General features: G+C 40.5%; 1 protein-coding gene across 5 annotated transcripts in view; it reads right to left on the bottom strand.

Annotated features, from left to right (window-relative positions):
- LOC125899698 (interleukin-1 receptor type 1-like) overlaps positions 1-25,907 on the bottom strand; it is a 53,606-nt gene that overhangs the window by 4,555 nt on the left and 23,144 nt on the right. For 2 of the 5 annotated variants that reach the window (XM_049594170.1, XM_049594174.1), the window contains exons 2-10: positions 21,497-21,572; positions 13,837-14,047; positions 13,383-13,551; positions 11,652-11,826; positions 11,179-11,241; positions 8,434-8,560; positions 7,961-8,100; positions 5,415-5,561; positions 5,031-5,195 (exon numbers count right to left, since the gene is read on the bottom strand). In XM_049594170.1, coding sequence (XP_049450127.1) covers positions 5,031-5,195; positions 5,415-5,561; positions 7,961-8,100; positions 8,434-8,560; positions 11,179-11,241; positions 11,652-11,826; positions 13,383-13,551; positions 13,837-14,047; positions 21,497-21,572 — 1,273 coding nt within the window. Of the gene's footprint in view, positions 1-5,030; positions 5,196-5,414; positions 5,562-7,960; positions 8,101-8,433; positions 8,561-11,178; positions 11,242-11,651; positions 11,827-13,382; positions 13,552-13,836; positions 14,048-16,203; positions 17,633-21,496; positions 21,672-25,907 lie in introns of those variants that run through there. The other 3 variants (XM_049594173.1, XM_049594172.1, XM_049594171.1) reach the window with 3 other exon arrangements.

Below are 25,907 nucleotides of genomic sequence, written 5' to 3'. Positions count from 1 at the left end.
CCCCGGTTCTCTGATAACCAAGTAATACTGTCATTCAGCTACAAAAAGTCATAATAGAGTTGTTAAGTTGTTTTAATATACGTGAAATGTTTGCATCGACATTTTTGTAAGATAACAGGACAGTGTTATCTCCTGTAGCCATAGAGTCTGCAATGTCGCAGCTGCTGATTAATGTTAGTGATCGTATTATCTGGTGACTTTCTGCTGAATAAGTTAGGCCAGTTGTTGTGCTACAACTTATTTGGTTGAAAATCAACTTATGACCCAAAGCATAAAATGTCAACGTGGATGAAAGTCACCACATAACACGGTCACACAAGTCAGAAGTGTGACCACACCAGTTCTGCTGGATGTTAACTACAGTATTCATTGTGATAATACTTCCAATACTGCACGAAACTAAACTAATGACTTAACAAATATCTGACAGGTACGCCAAAAAAATGAAAAAGAAAACAAACTCATTCTGTTATCTCTTTTCCATTTCAGGGCCACCAGACAAAACATGAGCCCTGATTCATTTCAAGGCCACCAGTAAAGAAAGGTTTTCCAAAAGCAAGCAGGCTCCAAAGTGACTATGGGACTGAGTAATTTGTAACTCATAAACTGTTCATATTCATTACATTATTCTTGGACCTAACAGCAAATGCTCCTCATAATCAAGCACTCTGTTTCAATAAGAACATTTCATAAACAATGTATGACTTAATACATATTTTTCACCATTCAGTCATAACTTTTGACTTTTTTATATTACACAGGCAAATCATCAAAGAGGCTGGCTTGGAGGGAATAATAGAACCCCAACAAGCAGCAAAGAAATGGGAAACCTGAAAATCTAACTGGAAATATTATCAGGATACACATGATGTTTTGGGTAGTCAGCCATCAATTGACCCTCCTCTGGTGGTGGCATCATTCACTCCAGCTAATGGGGACCCTACTGATGTTCTTGAGGTAAGTTTCAAAGACTAGAAACAATCACATATCATGTTTTTTCTAACACAAACTGCATGATTAATTAATGTTGTTGTAAGCTATTAACATTATCATCTGTTCTGTCTCTCTCTCTTTCTCTGTCTCTCTCTCTCTCTCTCTCTCTCTGTCTCATTGTGTCATACAGATTACTGTTAATTTATTATGTTGATCTGTTCTATATGACATCTATTGCACGTCTGGGTTAGGGTTTTTCCTGATCAGCTGTGAGGGTCCAAATGACAGAGAGATGTCATATGCTGTAAAGCCCTGTGAGGCAAATCGACATTTGTCATATTTGGCTTTATACATAAAACTGAATTGAACTGAGACTCATGGCCATGTCACACGGTTCTTTTTTCCCAGGCCGATTGTTGGTGGTCCCTCCACTTCAACCTCTGCTGGTGATCCCTCAACTGGTGATCCCTCAACCTCTGCCTTCACTGATGGTCCCCCCACCTCAACAAATAGTCCCCCAAGCCCATCCACTACCTCAAGTCCCCCAACCCCTTCACCAAAAAAAAAAAGAAAAAAAATACAATCCCATCGTTGATTTTTTTGAAGTGCAACAGCAAGAGGGAGCAGACACACCACAAAGAGAGCAAGGCGAAAACTGAGCGCGAAAACTGAGCACTTTCTGGGCTTGTTTGAGAAAATGGTTGACAAAATGTGAAATACTTTTGCATTTGACTTTCAAAAACTTAGCTGCTGTTCTGCACTGTTTGCACTACCTCAAAATTGTTATTGTTATTGTTCATGTCATTTGTAATTTTATAACTGTTTTATAAACTCCAATAAAAACATTAAGAGTTCAGATTGTGAACATGATTTATGTAATTTAGTATGTAATCATATTTTCCCAAATAGCTAGTTGAAACATCAACATGATATATAAAAAACACCAAGAATATCAATAATTTTATGAAAAAATATATTAGACAATAACAAAGTGTAAAATTTGACAAATATATATCTTTGTATATATAAAAAAAAAGCATAACAAAGTTTACTTGTGGACCTATTTGCATAATGCCAAATGCAAACAGTACAAACTATGTACATTATCGGATCACAGCAGTTGTAACTGTCTGAGAGACAGTTTTGCAGAGATTTCATTGGAGTGTTTCTTTTATATTTTCAGTAAAAACTGATCAATGTTTGAATTCATACAGTCATTAAAATATGTTAAAATGTAATAAATAAGTTGTTTAAAAAGGGTAACTTTAATTGAAAACTGGACTAAAATACACTACCTTAAAAATAATGGTTGGTTAAAAATCCAATGCCTTTGAATGCAAGTTTCATTTTGAAGTTGAATGTCACAGGCCAAATGAACAGAGTTTTGTGAAGGGCACACCTGATACATCATGGGTCAGGAAACAATAGGCAGCAGAGAAAGAGACAACATGCCTGCAGAGGAAAGAGCCAAGTGTGGCTGCAGAGAACAGAGTGCTACAGCCTAAATTAACATTATTCTGCATGGTTCAAGGGGCACACACGGTAATGTACCCTTAATTGTGTCATATTTGTGCATAATATTGTTGAAATGCCTTTATACTTTTGATATTTTCTGTTGCTGTGTTCACGGACTGGGATCTGTCTATTGACAGATGTTAGCATGATACACTTAATTGTTTGGGCCTGCCTAAGAGACTGTAAAATGACTGACAGATGTATATTTTGACTCATTGATTTTTATATATTTTATTTTTTGTAGTTTTCACGGCATCTGATGAAGAAAAGGCAGCAATAAATCAGAAAGAGACATCTGTATGATGCGTGGCCATTATTTATTGGACCGGTGCAGTTACAGCAGTTACTGTGGGTCCTGCATTTGTCCTGTGATTGAGGCAGCCATTCTGTCCCTTTTAGCATTTCCTGATGTCTCATTTCTAACTACGGGTGATATACAGTCAAAGACGTCCCGTGCAACATCATTATCTGGCTCAAGCATGTCTCCATTGTCCAAACACACATTCTGTAGAAAGGCACAGGTGGCTATGACTACAGGTGAGAATGTCGGCTTAACCCCCAAGGCCTTAAAAAGGGTAGATCTCCATCTCATCTTCATCACGCCAAAAGCCCTTTCAATTATGCTGCGCCCCCAGGAATGGCCATAGTTGAAGTGGAACTGTGTAGGTCCCCTAACAGGCTCTTTGTCAGGTGTGATCAGGGTAATTGGTTTATCCACACAGGGATAGCTTCTATCACCAAAAGTGATGTAACCTGTGGCTGGGTACTGTTGTGTCCTGTAAAAATTATTGTTCTTCATAATACGTGTGTCATGAACTGACCCTGGGTAACCAACAAAGATGTCCAGAAACTTTCCTTTTGAATTGCAAATGGCTTGCACGTGTATTCAGAGGAAACCATTGTAATTTAAATAGTCTATACTGTACACTGAGGGAGGTTTGATCCGAAAATGGCAGCCATCTATTGCACCCACAACACAATTAAAGACAGGGGTTCCTGAAAGCTGTCCAAATCCTTGTCCAACTGCAGCGAGCTCTTCTGGCTGTGGGAAACCGATTGCTAGCTCCAGATTCTTCCAAATCAGTCATGCAACTCTGTGGGCTACCCAGTCAACATTGGATTTTGGCACACTGAAGACACTGGCAACAACCCGATAGGAGAGTCCATGAGCCAGCCAGTACACATAAATCAGGACCTCAAGTTAATAGCCCCAGCCATCATCCTGCTCCCTCTGAAGAAGTCTCTGCAAACCCTGCATGGCTCTTCTTGAAAGGCAGAAGTCCTGCTGCAACTCAGCCTCTACATTAAACCACAAACACAGTATAGGCACGCCATGACTCGGCCTGCAGTACAGCGTAGAATGACCAGTCTGATAACTTAAAAAGAAAGATCTTGCTGGTTGAAACTGCAGAAAATGTGAAAGCATTTTCCCCTTCCCCCAAAACAACTGCACAGGCCTCCTCATCTCCCAAACCTACCAAACAGAGGGACAAACAGATTAACGTTTGATACAATTTTGTATACCGTTTTCTTTTAGACATTCACACAGACCATCACACAACAAACAGAAGTAAATGCTCTTTTAATTTAAGACCTTGCCACTAGTGGATTTATACATATTTCCATAATACTAATGTTAATATTAACTTCTTCAGTTAGCATGTGGTGTGACATCTGCTAAGTTACACAAACTACCTTACAACAAAAATGTTACGTGTTTGCAGTTTATACTACATACCTGAATCTGGTCCACCAATGTTGCCACATGTCAGTTAAGTCATCATTTTCTTCCATCTCTCCATTTTGTTGTTGACAGTCTTAAAAACATGCCAATGGTCCAAGCGAACGAAATCAGCACAAGTGCAAACAGCATTGTCGAGGATTATTGTTTGGTAATTCATCGCATCAACTACTGAGGTCGTATATTTCTTCTTCTTTAAATTGACAGACTAGACAGAATTTGGACATATTGCTGCCCCCCACAGTCCTAAGACGTATTTGCCTTTGAGGGGTGTCCCATTTTAAAGTCACAAAATAGCCCTTAACACTTGGTTTTGATGGCAAGCAAGATTGAGGGTTGACCTTGAAAATTAAGATTGAGGGTTAAATTAGGAATTGTGACAAAGTACTCATCAGCTTCTGATATTCGACACACACTAACTGTGTGGCGGCACAATCCACATGTGTCTGCATCAGAAACTGGACCAGTTGGGGCGTCAGTAGCGTAGTAGATAGTACCGGCGACCCATGTACAGAGGCAATGCCTCAACGCAGTGGTCGCAGGTTCGAGTCCGGCTTGCCACCATTTACTGTATGTCACCCCCCCCCCCCCCGCTCTCTCTCTCACCCCATTTCACTCTGTCCTATACATTAAAGACAAAAAAAAGTCTAACCATTCTCAGGCAACCAAAACTCCCCCTGCTGTTAAATATAAAAAGGCTTTAAATTAGGTGCCAATACATTACTTACCTCAAGTACATCTGCAAGTTGAAACATTAAATGCTAATACATTTGTTTCCAAGAAAATTTCACAAGGTGCCTTTATTGTACCTTTAAATGTGAAGCACCTGAGTGTCACTCACCTTCTCCAGGGCAGTCATCCCGTCCTCTGATGTACAGGGAGTAGCCATGTTTTTTCTCCAGCTCCTCAGGCAGGATCTGCAGGGCCAACATTGCTGTCTCAGCTGAACTCAGGCTGTCAGGATGGAGAAAGCTCACATAGGCATCATAGAGCTTCCCATCTGGAGCTGTAGAGAAGACAGTACTCTCTGTCATTTATTGCCGTTTTAGATTCCTGTTGATTTTACTGTCTATGGAACTTGTTTTGTGTTCATTCGATGTTGCTGACATCTGTGTTTGCTTGTTTTATCCTCCCTTTTCATCAACAGTGTACAGTTAAGTTTGTTGTTTCCTGGCAGTATCTCGTCACAAGATTCCAAAATACCTCATATAAATACAACATATACCTTGTTGTTTGGAAAAACGTCTCAACAGTTTCCTATAAGCCAACACCAGGTCTACTTTAAAGAAGAGAAAGGCAGCCATCACAGCCAGGACAGCCAGGGAGGCAGCAAGGCAGAGAGCCAAGCTGGTGTAGAGAGCACTGCGATCAGCTGCAGACAGAAGGAGACAGACAACTTCAAACATTTGATTTGTGAACACATATTTACAACTACAATAAACAAAGACTCTGAGAAGACTTTCAGGGATGATCCATCATGTAGGACTCCTGAGGCTGCTGCTCTGTGCACTTAACATCATGACAGGAAAATGTCATTTTCTCCTTATGAAAAATGGAGTCTCCCCAACGCTAATTACAAACTGCCAAGTGGCAACTTCCAGGGCTGAAAATTGAAGCCAAATGGGAAGTCCCAAAACCTGTAGGTCCTCTAATGGCCAACTGAGACTGGCTCCAAGAGTGAGTCAGTCCACCCTCCCCCCCCCCCCCCCATGTTAAAACACCCAACTTAACAGCTGAAATAAACATGTTGACAGCCTAGTACAAAAACACTGTTGTGGCCCCTGTAGATAATTTCAACATTCATAATAACTGTACACTGTGAAATTTTCATTTATGTAGCCTGTATGAATATTAATTAGACCTAATGTTCTGCATTATTAAGGGCATGGCTGTATTAAGTGACAGGTGGGTGCTGACTGTTGACATGTTGCCACCACAGTCACAACATTTGTTAGGGAACACAGCCATGGCATAACTCCAGATGCACACAGTGTGTGCCCCTAGCAGTCATTATTTCAGTGTGTTTTCAGTTCATCAGTCTTGGTCGCCTAAAAACTTCTTGTTCAGTGTCTAATTATACTAAAAGACCCACTACAAAGTCGGATATCCATTTTGTTTTAATGGCTTTAAGCCTTTTTACCAACAACAAAAATTACCATTAATTTTATCACAAGTGACATAGCTGTAAATGCATCCAGCCAAAGTTAGCAGCTAGCATTAGCATTATCTTGACCCTCTCAAACAAATACTTGTCACTTCTGGCTCCGAGAATCAAAGCTGCTGATGGCCAAAATGTCAATTCAAGGATTTAAAATGGGTAACGTTATGGTGGCTACATGTCCATTATTTTATACTGTCTATGCCAAAAATCAGCCAAAGAGATCCTGCAGTAAAATGTGGTGTTCCTCAGGCTACCTTGTGACTTCTCAAACAATGAGAAACAGTCATGACAGCTGATGATAGAGACAGTAAACAAACACACATGGGAAGCACCTGTCATTGAAGCAGCCCTCATCAAGTGCATTGATAAAGACTGTTCACATAATGCCCCTCATTACCTGATATTTTATTTTAATATACAAATGTCAATTAAATAGTAATGAGCATGAGAAATAAAGTAAAAGAAAACGTGATCACTGTAAGAGGGTCCCACTGTATTTATTTGTGACCAACTCTGCATTACAAATGACCTGATGAATGTAGAAATATTTGACAAAACACTCTACCCTGACCGGTTACTCAAGATAATCCACACACTCTGACCTCCTGTCGATGGGTAGTTGCACACCTCCTTCTGCATGGTAATACGGTTGGTGGGTGTAGTTCAATAGAAAGAAAATAATTCCTACATGAAACTGCTCACAGTAAGGTCTTTGGACTATCTTGAACAATCGGGTCATTTGGCTGAGTCCAAACCATGAAAAAACAATGCAACCTGCATTGTTTGCTAAAATCTCTGCATGGTATTAGTTCAAAACCATTTTTGTTCTTTGAGTTGATGTTGGACTGTATAATTCCTGCACATCACAGTAATATTTAAAGATCCACTATATATAGGATTTACAACCAGACATGGAAGAAAATATAATAAGTCTGTTTTCTTTATAATCACCATAAAATAATCATTTTGTTCTGGTTCCCTCAGAATGAAACATCTGTATCTACATAGGCAGCAGGTACAGAGGTCACCATGTTGCACCACCATGTTTCTACTGCAGCCCAGAACAGACAAACCAAACACTGACTCTAGGTAGAAACATTTGCATTTTTTGAGTCAACAATAGTAGTTAGCAGCCCCTTCACAGCAAAAACGTTGGGGTAGCACTTTTTTATGTAAAACTATTACAGCATTTTAATGGTTTAAGTCAATGGTTCTGTTTGACTTGAAAAGAAGGGGACCTCCAAGAAAAAAATTGACTCACGTTAAAAAACCTCCTGGACATCTGGATCAGAAAAATGGTGAGCACAAGTTAAGTTATAAGGGGAAAAGGCTGAGTATATCATAGCATCTAGTAGAAAAGATGCCAAACAGCATCAGAGATACTCTGATTTCTACCGTGAAACTGCTTTATTCAGTGTTTTTACCTATTTAAAACTCCAGGTCTGTTTGTTTTATTTGGCTCACAGTAAAAACCTGCTGAACAATGAAGGCATTCTGACCGAAAAAGTTTTCGATGGTTGCAATCTATAATTTAATGTTATACCACCAAATCTTCCCAGATGTTTCACACTTCACCTTTGACAGAAAGAAAAAATAAAAGAAGACAATACCTTCCTGAAGCCACATCACGCCGACTTTATGTCCAACTAAGTTTGACACATAACAAGAAATGGGGACATTCAGGAACTGGCGACGAACTTTAGAGATGGACAAAGTGGACCGACCAAACACCTTTCCACTGACACGAGTACTAAAAGAGAGAAGGCCAGTCAATCAGTTCATCAGTCAATTAGTCAAGTCAGATGATAAATCATTCAACCAAGAAAGCATAAACATTTTTTCCTCATGCTTTTTATAAATGATACTTTAATTCATGCTCAACAACCAATCACCTCCTGTTTACTTTTTTAATCCAAATATTAAATGTTGATTTTCAGACCTCTTTCATGTCTGACAAATGCAGTGTGGTGTTTTTTTTTTTCACCAGTTCAACTTCCACTATTATCAAGCAGCATTTATCTTCTTTTGCCCCCTCCACGTCTATGTGCAGGCTGAAACAACATGACAGGAAACAGGAACTCACTAGTTCCAAGACTCGCTGAGTTCCTCGTAATCCTCAGTGTCAGCCCCATCAACAGTCCAATACATGAAAGTCTCATTGTCCTCACTGTAGCCTACGTAGGCTAAACACTCCAGCTGCACTCTCGTATCTGGTGAACAGGAAGAAAACAAAGCAGTTGTGACTTCACACATCACTGTGAGTGGAAAATCTCTCTAACTTCACTGTGAATCGATTGCAGATGTAAGTCCTATTAAAACTTCTGAAATACAGGATTAAAAAGTACATTAAATTAATTATATATTTTAACGCCACAACCCAGCATTGCACACAAACAGCCTGTTTACACCTCATATTAATATCTATCTTGGATTGGTTAGGGTGTAGCAGTTTGACACATGAAACAAATATTGTCTCTACTCAGTCAAACCCCACAAAGGAATCATAAATACAAATACAACAGTGATCAGTTTCAAGGAAGTATTTTATTGTTTTTTGTTTTTTTTTTCACCAAAGAAAAGAAATTTTCTGTTCGGTTCAGTCAGTTCAATCCAGTTCAATCCAGCCAGATGGATGATATTCCACAAGGAAGTGCACCTATTTCACGGACTTTGATCAGTGTAAAGAACTGTGGTAGACCGAATTCACAGAGGACTTCTGGCTCATTATTCACTCACCGGCGTCTCTCGCCATACTGCCAGGAGCAGCATAATGTAGGGGCCAGTCTACCTGGGCTCAGCTGATCAGAGCCATCTCACTAGCCGATAGCACCAGTGGGTGTGTCTAGAGGTGAGAAAGCCATCAGCTAATAACCACCATCTTATAAAAAAATATATTCATAAAATAAACAGGATTGCCTCAAGGCTTAGGATTGCCTTCACCACACGACCTGCCAAGTTCGAGCCAGGCCGGGCTGTATAATTTCAATGTATTTCCCCTGGGTTTGAATAGAGTCAGGCTCTCACCAATTTAGCAGGATTGTTTTTTTTGTTTGTTTGTTTGTTTAAACTGGTGGTGGAGGTGAACCAACAGACTAATACAGTAGAGAACCAAGAGAGAGGGCTGGAGAACAAGGTGACTTAGTTGGTTGGCAGCATCTTCTTCTGCCTCCCCAGCTGTGGGACAGATTGGCATAAAATGCAGTGAATAGTGGTGATCATCATGTGCACACCACATCGCCATGGACTGTTGTGTGCATTATGCACTGGGGGTGCAGCTCACTTTGCCAAATCTGTTCTACACGACATGACACATCAGTCTATTCAAATAAAGAAGAGAAGGAGGAGAAGTGGCGCCATTAGCTTGTATTAAATGTTTTACTATTAAAAAATATATAATTCTTTTACAGTAGAAATTTGGGTTTTTAATCGGGCTTGGGCCTTGACCCCACCTACTTGGCTCAGGTTGGGCTTGGACAGGAACTATGTGGGTTCATGTCAGGACTGATTTCTGTGGGCGCAATCAAAGCTGCAGTGTCTCTTCACACCTTGCAATAGAATTCATCTGGAACGACCACTGATCGCACTTCTCTTCACCGCTCAACTTGCAAATGAATTGTACATCATTTCTATTTGCAAAGACTGAATGGGTTGTTGTTTTTTTTGGTGATCATAACACAAGGTTGAACATCCTGTCGTCCTTCAACCTCTGCCGCTAAGAGACTACTGCTCTGGTAGTTGACAATTATTGACAGTCCGCCCACCTGCACACACCAATATGATCTCACTCCCAGCTTATCAAATACTGCAGCTTCATCAGTGGCTGTACACTTCAAACTCTCCTTGAGCATCAGTTTCAGTTGTGTCACTTTGCACGTTGATTTTCATTAGTTAGCACCTACAGTGTCTTTTAAGATAAACCATCTTCACAAGAAAGACTACTTTAGGTTCAGGAAACAATAGTACTTGGTTAGGCATATAAAACAATCTTGGTCTGGGGAAAAAAAACTGTTTCTTACAGTAACTTAACAACTGTGTAACTTGACAAACAGTTACATACTTGACAAAAGCTTGACTTTTGGTTTCACAAAAGAAACAAACAGCAGTCTCCTGCGTAAAAGTCCAGTTTTTGTTTGACCAATCCAGAATGATCCTCCTCCCACCCTACTCAGACTTTTTCACTCTTTGTACCATGTTATTTCCACAGACAGGATTACACCAAAGTTCGCCTATAGCCTGATGCGTCTCATAAGGATGCCACAAGGTGCCTCATGCGTCAGTAACAGAAGCCATATTTGACACCCCAGTAATGCTGTACACACACAGTAACAGGGCTAGCTGTTAGCATCACACAGCTACCCCACCAGCTATTAATGGGTTGAATGGCATACTTAAACTCTGCTCAGATTATTCTGCACGAGCTGCATGGCACTTTGTTATGTGGTCTCCATCTACTTCCATTAATGAATAATGTTCACCATTTTTGAATTCTCCGTTCATTGTGAAAGTGTTCAAGTAAAAAAAAAGTTTTCTTCTTTACGTTACACACAGATATACAAATAGTAAAGTATTCCTTTAACCTTGAAGGCTACTTTTTCTTTACTGATAGGAACTACAGTAGGATATGATTCAGCACATTTTTTTACATGATCACACAGAACAAGCTGAACAATACTACAACCCGTTCTTTTTACTTCCTTAGAACTAAATAGAAAACACGGCACAAATGAACCTGTGATTCAAACCTTACACACACGGTTTGTGACACACACACAGTTTGTGCGTCTGTCACAATGACAGTGGTTATAATTTGTTAGAGACTGTTACTTACCCTCTTCAACCACGACCACTTTCCCTTTAGGGAACATCACCTCAGGCTTTGCAATAAATGTATCTGCAAGCACAACATGCATATATAATCATTGAGACAGAAAATAATACAACATCATACAATCTACTGAATCTGTATCAGAGGGGAAACCCAAGTACACAAAGATGATCCTGTGGAGGTGTTAAAATCTCTGTGGGGATGGCCCAATGGTAAATCACAGAAAACACAGTTGAAGTTTGTGTTATTCTTTACTTTCACAACCTGCACCTTCCTAGTAATAGCCCTAAAATAACTTTTACAATCAGTGTTTCTTTTAGTTCAACTGCATTAAAGTTAATATAACAAATTCTGTAATAACTAAAGAGGTCTTTTAATTAAATGGAAAAAAATGTATGTTATGGTGGAAACTTGAACACAAAATCATAAAATAATAAATAATTATCCCTCAGACTACAGTGACCTACAGTACATACTATTTTTAATATTCAGCTGGATGCTGCGTGCAGCTGTGTACATCTTTCCATCCAAGTTAATGTCCACCAGGCAGGTGTACGTCCCAGCATCCTGCTCTGAGGCTGCAGACAGTCTCATTAAACCATTCTCATCCACAGAGACCCTCTTCCTCTGCCCCTCCACTGGGTGGCACTCCTGAACACACAAACACAGACTAATTATTTTTTACAGTGTGATGATAACAACAAATTTTATTTATTTCATTATTAAGCACTAGTAACTAGGATGTGTGCTTCACTTTATGCCACTACTTAAAAGCCAACAAAAGTAAAGGACAATAAATTAAAACTTAAAACTCAAAACATAAGCCAGTAAAATAAAATAAAAATAAATAAATGAAACAACTCATGTAAAAGCAAAAAGGAAATCAAATTCAAATCAGGACAAGCTCTCTAATAACAGTTTGTTTTAGTTTACAGGACCTTTTCATCATGTAGAACCCATCAGATCAACGTTTCTAAAGTGACGTAGTATCTGAGCTGATGTCACCTCGGAGAGATGAGCTGCATGTCAAAGTTCAACACCAAGAACAAAGCTGTTTTTTAAAGTCATGTGGATGTTTTTTAGCAACCTGTTGCTGCATTTTCAGCCGAGGAAGCATCACCAAAACCTTTTTCTTTTTTTTTAAGCCAAAACATGATTTTTCTTGACCACAACCAAAAGGGCAGAAGTGGATTCAAATAGGCCATTCCCACACTTAAATAACCTTCCTCTTCCTGGATTTTCTCCTGAGAGGAAGTGGATCTCTCCACCTGATCTCAAGGAGTTATGTACCCTGCTTAGTAGTTCCCCCTGCTGACCCCCAACTGACATTATTCCTCCTCAACCTAATCCACTGACTAAATCTAGCTGCTTCATCTGACATTTCCTTCACTGTCTTCCTCAGACTCTGTCCCCGCACTCCCGAGTTCCCCCAGGAGCCAGACAGCTGATCTTGCTATGAATCCCCTACACCCCACATCCATCTCATGCTCTATCCTTCCTAATGGAGGGATATCTGGTGGGAAACCTGCTATCCTATTCTTCTCTAAATCTGATTATGTATTTCTCCAATATTCTTCAACCTCTAGCCTTTCTGCTTTGAGCTGCCCTCCCTTTTCCTGGCTGAACAATCCTTTAACAAACTTAAAAGGGTCCATGAAAAAACCTGTTTGATTAAGGCATGAAAACCATTTGGTTAAGGTTAAAGAAAATATCATCTTTTTCAACATTACCTTCTGTCCACTGGGCTGTTATTAAACAACGATTGAGCTTCGTGGCACTGAGGAAAAAGGTGAGGGGAAAACACCTTCACGCAGATGTTCCTAACGAATGAACATGACTAACAGCTAAAGGTTTTCTGTTGCAGCTGAAAATAAAGTATGCATCATGTCCAGGTAATGTTTAGACATACACCCTTCATCTTTCCACTGTTTCATGTCTAACACTGTAAGGGCCTCTTGTGAACAGCAGAGGGCAGTGTTGTATTTATCAAGCCAGAACTTACAGGACATGATGCAGAAATCTCAAAACTAAAATCCATTTTCAAGAATAAATGAGGAATAAATCTTAAACTGTGAAAATGAATTAAATAAACTGACCTAATTCCATTTCTTTGCTTTCACTGATTGTTTCTCTGTTCTGAACGGCAGCTTAATAAAGTGAAAGACATACAATATCCCACATGTGCGTCTGTTTGGAGCCGCGTATACCTTCATCCATCGTATTTTCCTTGTGTTTTTCAGTCTGAAGATCTCTTTCTGTTTGCAAGGAAGACCTTCGTTGACTCCCCGAATGATGGATATGGTTTCAGGTGGATCAGGACACTCTTTATTGGACACTGACACCCCAAACGTTATCCTCGATGATCCAGTCATGCCCCTGCAGAGAAGATGAGCTATGAGACAGTTGGATAGGCCAACCAGAGCTCCAGAAATATATGACTTTATAATGTAACGGTCCTTTTTAATTGAATTGGAAACAGCTAAGATATTCACTTTGGGGAAAAATTTAATACTTTTACATATTTATCTACTATATCATTATTCTTTCGGTTTCAATTATTGAAATAAATAGGGTGACTAAAATACTAGTTCCCCCCCCCACCCTTTGGGCTCTTAATGCAGTCACAATCAGATGTAGTCAAACCTACAGGAGTTTCTATACCTTTTCTCACAGGTGTAGGATCCATTATGAGACACCTGCACAGGTAGAAACCACAGTAACCCATCCCTGACTTCCACTCCAGTGGGCAGGCTCTGATCGTGCCTCCCCTCTCTGCTCCAGGTCACTTTAGTGTGAGCATCAGCGAAGAGGCACCTCAGCAAAAAGAGGCGGCCAACGCTTACATGGTAGGTGTCTGTCTCCCCACTGTGGTCTGGATGTGACAGTGCAAAGAGAAACCAGTCATTCAGTGCCAGAGGTAAAAACTACCTAACCTCACCCTAACCCAATGCCAGAGGAAAAAACTTACAGACATGTCTGGTAGAGAAGAGAACAACATTTCAAAGGCTTCAAGTGTCCTTAAATGAGCACTTTGCATACATGAAAAGGGAAAAGGAACCATTAACAGGGACGCTGGCTTCCTCGCCAACATTACCCTCTTTCAGAGGCTGTGGTGGGTGGAGTTTTACAACCAGAGTTCTCCAAACAGTGTTTCTAAGTTAGGCTACATTTTTTTGAGGGAAAAACTGACATGTCCTGTTTTTTTTACAGAGGTCCATTCACCTCAAGATATCTGAATAAAAATGGGCTCTATGGATAACTCCCCTGTACAGACACACCCACTTTATGCTAATCTCATGCAGTAAAAATGTGTATTATTTTTCCCTATTGTATTTGAGTATTTCTGCACACTGGGGTCCGTAACAGTGTTGGAATGGGTCTGCCTGGAAAGTTGACTTTTACAGATTGAATGAGTTGAAGTTTATTCATGTGTGATGACACCAGACCCCACAGTGGTCGTTTCATTGTAGTGAGACCATTTTATTAAGCATCAGCCACTGAAACTCTCTTTACACACAAAGGTTTATTTTCCAAAATTCAAACTGCAGTTAAACACAAGGTGGAGAGGAAACACACACACACACACACACACACACACACACACACACACACATTTGAATCTGAAAGACACAAATATAAAATGAGAACTTCAGTCAAATCAAACAAATGTCCATCTGAATAAGGAGAAAAAATGATTTCCATCCATTCATCTTCTAACCGCTTCATCCTCTTGAGGGTCGCGGGGGGGCTGGAGCCTATCCCAGCTGACATTGGGTGAGAGGCAGGATTCACCCTGGACAGGTCGGCAGACTAATACAGGGCTGACACATAGAGACAAACAACCATTCACACTCACATTCACACCTATGGACAATTTAGAGTCACCAATTAACCTGTCCCCAATCTGCATGTCTTTGGACTGTGGGGGGAAGCTGGAGCACCTACAGAAAACCCACACTAACACGGGGAGAACATGCAAACTCTGCACAGAAGGGCTCCCACATCCGGGATTGAACCAGGAACCCTATTGCTGTGAGGCGACAGTGCTAACCACCACACCACCGTGCCGCATTCATTAGGGTTATTAGCATTAGTGGAGGTACACTCTCTGACTGCTTTCATACACTGACACACATGGTACTTCCATATTTTTATGATTTTCTGCTTTTAAAAAAAGCACTGGCAAAAAGTTGACAACATGAAATAAACTGTCAGACATTTCTTCATGAATAATCAGCTACATCAACTGAAAATTTAAAAAGTAAATAAAACACATATCTGCTGTTTCACTTCAGCACACCTCCCAAGCACTTATGATTTCAGAAATCAGGTTTATTCACTTTTTAACTTAAAGTTGACGGCGACACCTGGATTCAACAGCAGAGTTTATATCCAGCCCTCTGGTGGACCATCTGTTTGTTTATTTGTTTGTTTGTTTGTTTATTATTTGAAAATGAATCACAACAAACAGAAGAAGTGTAATGTTAAAAAACAAAACCATCCAGTGAAGGCAGAAAACAAGGGATCAAACTGCCTTACTCTCAAAATGACTGGAAACATTTATTCACATAAAAGTTTCACTTGGTCGATATTGCCTCAAGGTAATTTTTTAAATAACGAATTACTTACAAAAGACAAATAAAAGGTGTTTGTTGGTTTTTTTAGAGGTACTGTAACCTTTTTAATTAATAAAGATTATTATGATTATTTTAATTCTTTATAAGAGCAACATGCTGTTACTCTGACCCCCACACGGTGGCCCTGCTGCACACTGCTGTTACTCTGACCCCCACACAGTGGCCCTGCTGCACACTGCTGTTACTAATGCTGCATTCATAACAAATCGGCTTAATGGGAAGATCAACCTGCCTCCTTTAACTTAAATAAACCACAAACTGCATCCTGGGTATTTTTGTGATTCTTACATTTCACAGCTGTCATACATCTACCACATTTAATAATCATATTATTTACAACTAGTGAACGGAACTGGATTCAACAATCGGATTCTCCAATTTACAGACTCACTTGAACACAGTGTGACCCAGATCTCAGATAGCGGGTAAAAGAACCGATGGACACGACGACACAGAGACTCGGAGACTGTGAGGACACATTCTGGGGACATATAGTAAGGACACGTTGTGAGGACATCACTGAGGACTGAAGCAGCAGAGTCAGGGGTGGAAATCCCGGGGCAGACAGGGGGGACATGACTCCCCCTTCAGTAAAGCTGTCCCCCCCAGAATGATTTGAGACACAATTAATCATTTCTGAACAGTGCAGTAGTATTTATTGAAAGCACAATGTAAGCGGTGCTCATTATAATCACGCAATAATGTGCTATTTAAATCTTAAGATTTAGTCCCCCCCTCCCATTCCTAGTAGTGGTATATCCCACACTCTTTCCAGCGGGCGGGGCTGCTTGGCAGCAGCAGCGTGTGGCTGGACCCGCTGCCCACATCGCGCATGGCAGGGTAAGATATTCACTCACACAGACACAGTTTAACTTACACAAGTTACAACACATCCCATTTACTGTTACAACAAACCCCAGGCCCAGGCTGATAATATAAACTGTCTGCAGCATTTCTCCTGCATTGTTCAAAAGCCTACTCAATTACCAGTGCTGCTAAGCTAAAAGCTAATGATTAAGCTCAGAGTTTAGTGATAGAGAGGACATGAGAGAAAGAAGAGGGAGAGGACAGGACAAGAGCAGTCAGTGGCAGAGCAGCTCGTAGCTAATGGGTACCTGTCTGTAGGCTCTCCACCTGTCAGTGAGACAAACATGAAAGACGTGCAGACGAGGAGCAGTCATTACAGGCGACTATTACGCACGGTTTTGATGGAGCGTAGCTAATGGGTACCTGTCTGTAGGCTCTCCACCTGTCAGTGAGACAAACATGAAAGACGTGCAGACGAGGAGCGGTCATTACAGGCGACTATTACGCACAGTTTTGACAGAGCGTAGCTAATGGGTACCTGTCTGTAGGCTCTCCTCCTGTCAGTGAGACAAACATGAAAGACATGCAGACGAGGAGCGGTCATTACGCATGACTATTGCGCACGGTTGTGACGGAGCGTAGCTAATGGGTACCTGTCTGTAGGCTCTCCACCTGTCAGTGAGACAAACATGAAAGACATGCAGACAAGGAGCGGTCATTACGCATGACTATTGCGCATGGTTGTGACGGAGCGTAGCTAATGGGTACCTGTCTGTAGGCTCTCCACCTGTCAGTGAAACAAACAAGAAAGACATGCAGCAGTCTAACCGACGAGGAGCGGTCATTATGTGCGGTTGTGACGGAGCATAGCTAATGGGTACCTGTCTGTAGGCTCTCCACCTGTCAGTGAAACAAACAAGAAAGACATGCAGCAGTCTAACCGACGAGGAGCGGTCATTATGTGCGGTTGTGACGGAGCGTAGCTAATGGGTACCTGTCTGTAGGCTCTCCTCCTGTCAGTGAGACAAACATGAAAGACATGAAGATGAGGAGCGGTCATTACGTGCGACTATTACGCACGGTTGTGAGGTGCACAGCGGCAGATCTCACAGCACACTGTTTATAAACCAGTTTACCAGTTTAATTGCAGGAAATGTTTAGTTGTTAAGCCATTTCTCATAAGTATAGACATTCACTCTGCTTGTTGGAGCGATAGACAGAAGACTTAACCGTCAAATTGCGGTAAAAGATGCTGTATAAAAGACAGGCTACAACTTTTTTTCCTTGTCCCCCCTGGAATTGTTCTCTAAAATTTTACTGTTTATTGTCCCCCCAACTATGAAATGGGATTTTCACCCCTGAGCAGAGTTGTTGTCACTGACCCGGATGTTGGAGCTGAAATAATGTGAATCTTATTTTCATGTTGGAGATAAAAAGAAGAGCAGAGAGGGTCAGGGTTTAGGGGTCAGGGTTAGGGTTTAGGGGACATGGTTAGGGTTTAGGAGTCAGGGACAGGGTTTAGGGGTCAGGGTCAGGGTTTAGGTGTCACAGTTCAGGGGTCACCTCTCAGCTCTTGTTAAAACTGAACCGTTGAATACAAAGCGTTCGGATCTTTTTAAATTTTAGCCCTCCGAAAAGGCTCGACAGGCAGCACACAAACTTATAACTAGTGTTTTTTCTTTTTGTCTTCTTTATTTTGATAACAAAATCACCACAGGTCATAAACCAATGGGCTGTGTGCTCCTGCCGAAGGTCTTAATACAATGAGCCGTCACTGATGATTACTGTAATGCCCTGCTGTCTGGTCTCCCCAGAAAGATCATCTCTAACCTGCAGCTACTCCAAAACTCAGCCGCACGAATGCTGACAAGGACCAGAGGGTGGGAGCACATTTCACCAGTTTTACAATCACTGCACCCGTGTGTTTCAGGATCGATTTTAAGGTTCTTTTATTAGTTTTTAAATGTCTTAACGGTCTTGGGCCAACCTATTTATCTGACCTGCTTTTATCATATCAACCCTCGCGGATCCTGAGGTCCTCCGGCAACGGCTTTTTAATTGTTCCAAGAGTTAAGACAAAAACCCACGGGGAGGCTGCATTCAGCCACTATGGCCCTCACTTATGGAACAGCCTGCCGGAGAGCATCAGGACTGCAGAGACTGTTGATGTTTTTAAAAGGAGGCTCAAGACTCACCTTTTTAATTTAGCTTTTAACTGATTTCTTTTACTCTTTTAATTCTTTTATTATATGTTCTTTTTACTTTCTAATGCTTTTAAATTATTTATTTTTAAATCTTTATGCATTTTAGTCTCTAAATCTTAATTTACTTATTTATTATTATTATTATTAATATTATTTTAATCTTTAACTCTTTAATTTTTCCTAATCTCCACACCATGTGTGGAGTCCACCCCGGTCTGTCTGGGTCGGGGTGGTCTCTGTGGCGGCGCTCCCTGTGGCCGTGGGCTGTAGCGCCTCTCAGTGTGGATGAGCTCCCCATAGGTGGTTCTTTCCTCACCTGGTTCCTCAGTGCCCAGCCATGTATTGACTGTGTGTGTGTGTGTGTGTGTGTGTGTGTGTGTGTGTGTTTATATGTGGGGGTGGGAGGGGCGGGTTTTCAATATGTACGTATGTATTATTTTTGTTTGTTTTTATTCTGTGAAGCACTTTGTGCTGCATTTTTAATGTATGAAAACTGCTATACAAATAAAGTTTGATTGATTGATTGAATGATTGATTGATTGTGAAAACAAGAATACTTATGTACGCAACCACGATTAACCCCTTAAAGAGTCTCAAGCGTACAACACAACAAAATGAATGTTTTAACCAAACAATTTACATGGTAGGTATCTCTGTTAAAGGAAGAGAGTGGCTGCAGCAGCTCAATAAATTATTTACATTTCTTACCAGTAAACATAATTTAGTCCCAATAATTTTACCAAGTGACCAAAGTCTTGACACAAATGTTGTTTGTACTGAGAGAACCACTTCCTGTGTGATGCAGCACTGTGACGTGTTTCCTGTCAGAGACTTCCTGAAGACATTATGTGTTCGACCTTTTAATGAACTGAGGAGTCAGAAACCTGCTGACCTCACAGACGACTGTTAAAACTCTTTGCTGTTATGAGTCTGAATGACGCCCAGCTATGTCTGACCTTTACACTGTCGGGGGGAGGGGTTGTCTGATCTGTTGAGACATGCTGAACTTTATCTGTACCTCTGCATGTGAGTGGACAGGGCACAGCAGAGACTGTGGGAAACTAACGAAGGACATGTTGTATATATTGTTTGTTAGAAATCAAACATGTCCATGAAAGATGTCCATTAAACATGTCCATGGTGTGATTATGACATGACCTGCTGTCAGAGAACAAACAGAAGGAGAAGACAGGTCACAGCACTGGTACATTAACTAGTAAAACATGTTTGTCTCTGGACAATGGAGAGACATTGGGTGAGAAAAAAATACAGACAGACGGAGACCATCTTTGATTCTGTTAATCAGATTCATTTACTTGTTTGTCTTGTTGATGGGCTGATTTATGTTATTGTTTTTAATTCATGAAGGTTCAGTGTGTTCGGGGTCGGACACCAGCACCAGCCAGATGATTAAATATGCTAATTAGCTCGGTTCATTAATGAATTAAAAACAAAGGTGATGTGTTGATATGGTGGGTTTGGGTCAGAGCTTGGGTCAGAGTTTGGAATCCACCGTTCACAGGGTTTGGGGTTTTAGTGGCATTTAGCTGTGAGTTTCTAGGCAGAACCGAAACTGAGAACGATGGCGGCCTACATGAAACTGCCGGTGGCCTTTTCTGGAGCCAGCGTGTGGTTTGTCTGTTCTGGGCTACCATAGGAGGACATGGTGGATTCACTCTGTATGTACACATAAACTGAAGGTGGACCAGGTTTGCCTGATTGATCTGCGCCAATAGGTAGTTTAACAAATTGTCGTTATGGGCAGAGCTTGGCTCTGACAGTGATCTGCGCAGCCTCCATCAGTGACGTGATGATGTCACATTCTGGAGCTGAAGACGTGAGGTTGTGTTAAATGATCAGTGCATCCCTTCTGCTCAATGAGTCTGTATAAGTGTAATGTTCTGAATTTTAACATGTATTCACATGAAGTTTTTGGCCAAACCAGGACAGCTGGTCCAGAGCTGAGGTACTGTGAGCACTGGAGCGAACACCCATCAGTTATTGGTCACTGGCTTTTTCCTGTTCCAAACTATCAGAATTATATTGGCCTTTTAAAATACAATATCAGTCAGCTTTTAATAGAAATAACTCATTCTGACTCTTTCAAGTTATTATGAACAAATAAAAACATAGTTATGAATATTATTTACCATTTAGGTGCTCCTCAATCCTACAAACTCGACCTTTAAGAGATATCTTTTATCTTATATAATAATGATTTGGTCTGCTATGGAGAGCATATGCTGTCTTTTCTGGACGTCTCACTTTTGGAGGAAACCCCTGAGAAGTAAAGCTGAAAGTTACAACTGCTACTTTCAGTTTATTATTTCAGATATAAATCTGTCACTGTCTGATGAACTTTATATCTTTATACCTTATACTTATCTGCTGCTCAGGTTAACGGCAGCCGTCTATATGTAATTCTGTCTTTACCCAACAGAGGTTCAGTAGTTAGGTTTTTGTTTTGTTTTTTCTCAGCCCACAAACACCACATTCATTATTTTCAGGAAGAATACTGAAACCTTTGAGTCAGCTAATATTTCAAATCAACAACTGTACAACAGCTTCATGTTGTACATTTCCTGTCTAGTTTTATAAGTGATTTCTAAAAGCAGAATCTTTTTAAGCTGTAAAGACAAGAAGAATTAAAAAGAGAGAAAACACAATACTCACTGTGTCCCACAGTAAATCCCAGAGACATCAGAGAAGCCATCAAGACAACCCAACTTGCCGCTGTCATTGTCCTCGTCTGTGGGAAAACACAGGTTACATTTCATTATAATCCTCTGTGATGTCTCAGACATGGCTCATGTTCTCAGCCACAATGATTTTCTGCAATAACAAAGGTCTCTTAAGACATTTCCTGACAGGCATCCGACTTTAACAACCCCCAATAAGGGAAGTGAGACATTCCGTTTACAGAGTGACACAAGGAAGGCAGGGCCAAACACTCCCAGTAAAGTCCCAGGAAGTTCACTTTACAGAGCGGACAATAGGAAGAAGGGAACAAACACTCCCAGTAAGGTCCCAGGAAGTTCCACTGATTGATGTTTGTTTGGAAGACGTCCACTCTCTCTGTTTCTCTGTTTTCACAAACACAATCAGTTAAATTTATTAAACCTTTGGACCCTAGGCCTTTTTGGGTTATATTTCCTGCCTTTACTTTTAAGCTCATATCACAGTCATTTCATGTCCTTCTATGTGCCTGTATTTTATATTCATTTTTATATCAATAAAAAAAAACAAATCTGTGTGCCTAAATTCTTACATTTTTACATGTATCTCACCATAGCAAGTTGGAAGAAGACATATTCTGCCATATATGAAGAGGGGAGACTCTCTGGAATCTGGCAATTTAAGAACCATAATGCTGGGACATTCTGTCACTTCACAGCTGTCCAAAACATGTGGTTTGTGCCAGGCGGATTGATTGCCAGTATTTTTTCATTATTGCAAGAAACTCCATTGACTCACAAGTCAAAAATGTGTTTTATCTGAAAGAAACATGCAATATTTACATCTAAGATCATAGAAAAATAGTAATAATATTATTCCTCACTATATGAAGTGACTGATAACAAGATCTGTATAATGGATTGTAAAGAAATTTGTCAGGTTTTTATTTTGTAGACAATTAATCTATATTTATAGCATGATGGGATGACAGCACAATGGTGTGGTATCATCGGAAAGCTCCAGTCCTGCACTTTCATGTGATATGTGTGGCATTCCTGTGCGACCCTACATTTGCGAGTAATCCATCCAAAAGTAATGTGTGTGCAAAGCTGTATGAAAGCTTTGCACACACATCTTTGAGTGTAACTTTATCTTTTTTTTTTCACTGTGAAAACATTGGACTTGCTATGACGAATGGTTGCAGAGAAAATCCGGAGAGAAGAACAGGTGTGAATTTGGATGAACTATGCGTCGTTCAGGCCCATAGGGTTAAAGTACTTTTGTTCTGGATTTGCAGTTTAGTATCTTTATAATACTGTGTAGAAGCATACAGTGGGGATGTACTGTACACTACTGACACTTGTGGTCAGCCGTGTCACCATCAGATCCTCGACCCTCGGAGGGGGATGGACGGGACACTACTGGCAATCGTGGTCAGCCGTGTCACCATCAGATCCTCGACCCTCGGAGGGGGATGGACTGGACACTACTGACACTTGTGATTGGCTGTTGAAATGAGACGATGATGTCAGGTGTGGCAGGATGTCTGGCCTTTCCCCGATACTGAGCGTGAATAAATGGAGTCCTTTACACCTCATAACATATGAAATTCTCATCATCGCTCATAGAAATCTCAGATTACATCCAGTAGCATTAAAGTATTACAGAACAAAGTGTCAGTTGTTTTCAGTTATATCTTCTTTCATTGTGCATATGTACTATTTAATTTTTCATGAAGTCTTTGTGTGTAAATCTCTGCAGTAAAGTTGACTGTCATGTCAATTTAAGGAAAAGATTACTCCGTCATTAAATTCAATACCAAGTCCCTCAGTAACAGAGGTTTCCCGTACCGACTTTGATCATTTTGTCAATAGCGCCGTAGGCTCGCTGCGAACAACACTTGACTCTGTAGCTCCTCTTAAAAAGAAGTTAAAAAAGCAAAGAAAGTTCGCTCCTTGGTATAACTGTCAAACCCGTAAGTTAAAACAAATATCGCGAAAATTTTAAAGGAATTGGCGATTAACCAAACTGGACGAATCTCGTTTAATCTGGACAGACAGTCTCAAAACTTATAAGAGGGGCCTCCGCAATGCCAGAGCAAACTATTACTCAGCTCTAATAGAAGACAATAAGAACAACCCTAGGTTTCTTTTCAGCATTGTAGCCAGGCTGACTGAGAATCAAAGCTCTATTGAGCCTTGTATTCCTTTAGCCCTTAGCAGTAATGATTTTATGAGCTTTTTTAATGACAAAATTCTAACTATTAGAGGCAAAATTCATGACCTCCTGTCCTCAGATAGTACCTATCTAACCTCAAACACAGCTGTAAAACCTAATATATATTTAGATTGCTTCTCCCCAATTTCTCCTCAAGAATTGACCGCAGTGATTTCTTCATCTAAATCATCAGCGTGTCTCTTAGACCCCATCCCAACTAGGCTACTTAAGGAGGTCTTTCCTTTAGTTAACACTCATATATTAGATATGATCAATATATCCTTATTAACAGGCTATGTACCACAGTCTTTTAAGATAGCTGTAATTAAACCTCTACTAAAAAAGCCCACCCTGGATCCAGAGGTGTTAGCCAACTATCGACCAATATCTAATCTTCCCTTTATGTCAAAGATCCTTGAGAAAGTAGTCGCAGACCAGCTGTGTGATTTTCTCCAGGATAATAATTTATTTGAGGAATTTCGGTCTTATTTAGAGTGCATCATAGCACTGAGACAGCACTAGTTAAAATTGCAAATGACCTTCTGATTGCTTCAGACAAAGGACTTGTCTCTGTACTTGTTTTATTAGATCTTAGTGCGGCGTTTGACACTACTGACCATCAAATTCTGCTACAGAGACGGGACCACTTAATTGGCCTAAAAGGTTCTATACTGAGCTGGTTTAAATCTTATTTATCTGATCGTTTTCAGTTTGTTCACGTTCATAATGAATCGTCCTTACGTACCAAAGTTTGTTTTGGAGTTCGGCAAGGTTCTGTGCTCGGACCAATCCTATTTACTCTATATATGTTTCCTTTAGGTAACATCATTAGAAATCACTCTATAAATTTCCATTGTTATGCGGATGATACACAGTTGTATTTATCGATGAAGCCAGAAGAAAGTAATCAATTAACTAAACTCCATAACTGCCTTAAAGACATAAAAACCTGGATGAGCACCAATTTCCTGATGTTAAATTCAGACAAAACTGAATTTATTGTTCTTGGCCCCAAACAACTCAGAGACTCTTTATCTGATGACATAGTTTCTCTAGATGGCATTGCTCTGGCCTCTAGCACTACCGTAAGAAACCTCGGAGTGATATTTGATCAAGATTTGTCTTTAAATTCTCATTTAAAACAAACCTCACGGACTGCATTTTTTCATCTGCGTAATATTGTGAAAATTAGGCCTATCCTGACCCGAAAAGATGCAGAAAAATTGGTCCACTCTTTTGTTACCTCTAGGCTGGATTACTGTAACTCTCTATTATCAGGTAGCTCTAGTAAGTCCTTAAAAACTCTCCAGCTAATTCAGAATGCAGCAGCACGTGTACTAACAGGAACTAAGAAACGAGATCATATTTCTCCTGTTTTAGCTTCTCTGCACTGGCTCCCTGTAAAATCCAGAATTGAATTTAAAATCCTACTGTTAACTTATAAAGCTTTAAATGGTCAAGCTTCGTCATATCTTAGAGAGCTCATAGTGCCTTATTATCCCACCAGAACACTGCGCTCTGAGAACGCAGGGTTACTCGTGGTCCCTAAAGTCTCCAAAAGTAGATCAGGAGCCAGAGCCTTCAGCTATCAGGCTCCTCTCCTGTGGAATCATCTTCCTGTTACGGTCCGGGAGGCAGACACCGTCTCCACATTTAAGACTAGACTTAAGACTTTCCTCTTTGATAAAGCTTATAGTTAGGGCTGGCTCAGGCTTGCCCTGTACCAGCCCCTAGTTAGGCTGACTTAGGCCTAGCCCCTATAATACACAGGGCACCTTCTCTCTCTCTCTCTCTCTCTCTCTCTCTCTCTCTCTCTCTCTCTCGTATTCTATTACTGCATCTTGCTAACCTGGCCATTCTGGATGTCACTAACTCGGCTTCTTCTCCGGAGCCTTTGTGCTCCACTGTGTTTTGTGGTTGAACATCATTAAGTAATGTTATTTTAGCATGATGTGCAATAACTTAACATTTACTAAATTCAGTTATGCTGGCAGAACCTCATGCTTTTTGGGTAAGATATCAAATGGCGTGTACAACTCCAAAACAGAAGGTGGCAGTAGTGTGCGAGCAGGGAGTGCATTTACAAACTTTACTTCCGGAAGTTGCAGAAGGGGACGTAGAAGAAGACAGCGGGAGGTTTGAATTTTGTTACGGTGAATTTGCAGACTGGTTTTTGGAATACATGTATGAC

The sequence above is a fragment of the Epinephelus fuscoguttatus genome, linkage group LG13 (assembly GCF_011397635.1).
Source record: "Epinephelus fuscoguttatus linkage group LG13, E.fuscoguttatus.final_Chr_v1".
Lineage (NCBI taxonomy): Eukaryota > Metazoa > Chordata > Actinopteri > Perciformes > Serranidae > Epinephelus > Epinephelus fuscoguttatus.
Note: the sequence above shows the minus strand (reverse complement) of the source record. Positions and strands in the feature narration are given on the sequence as shown.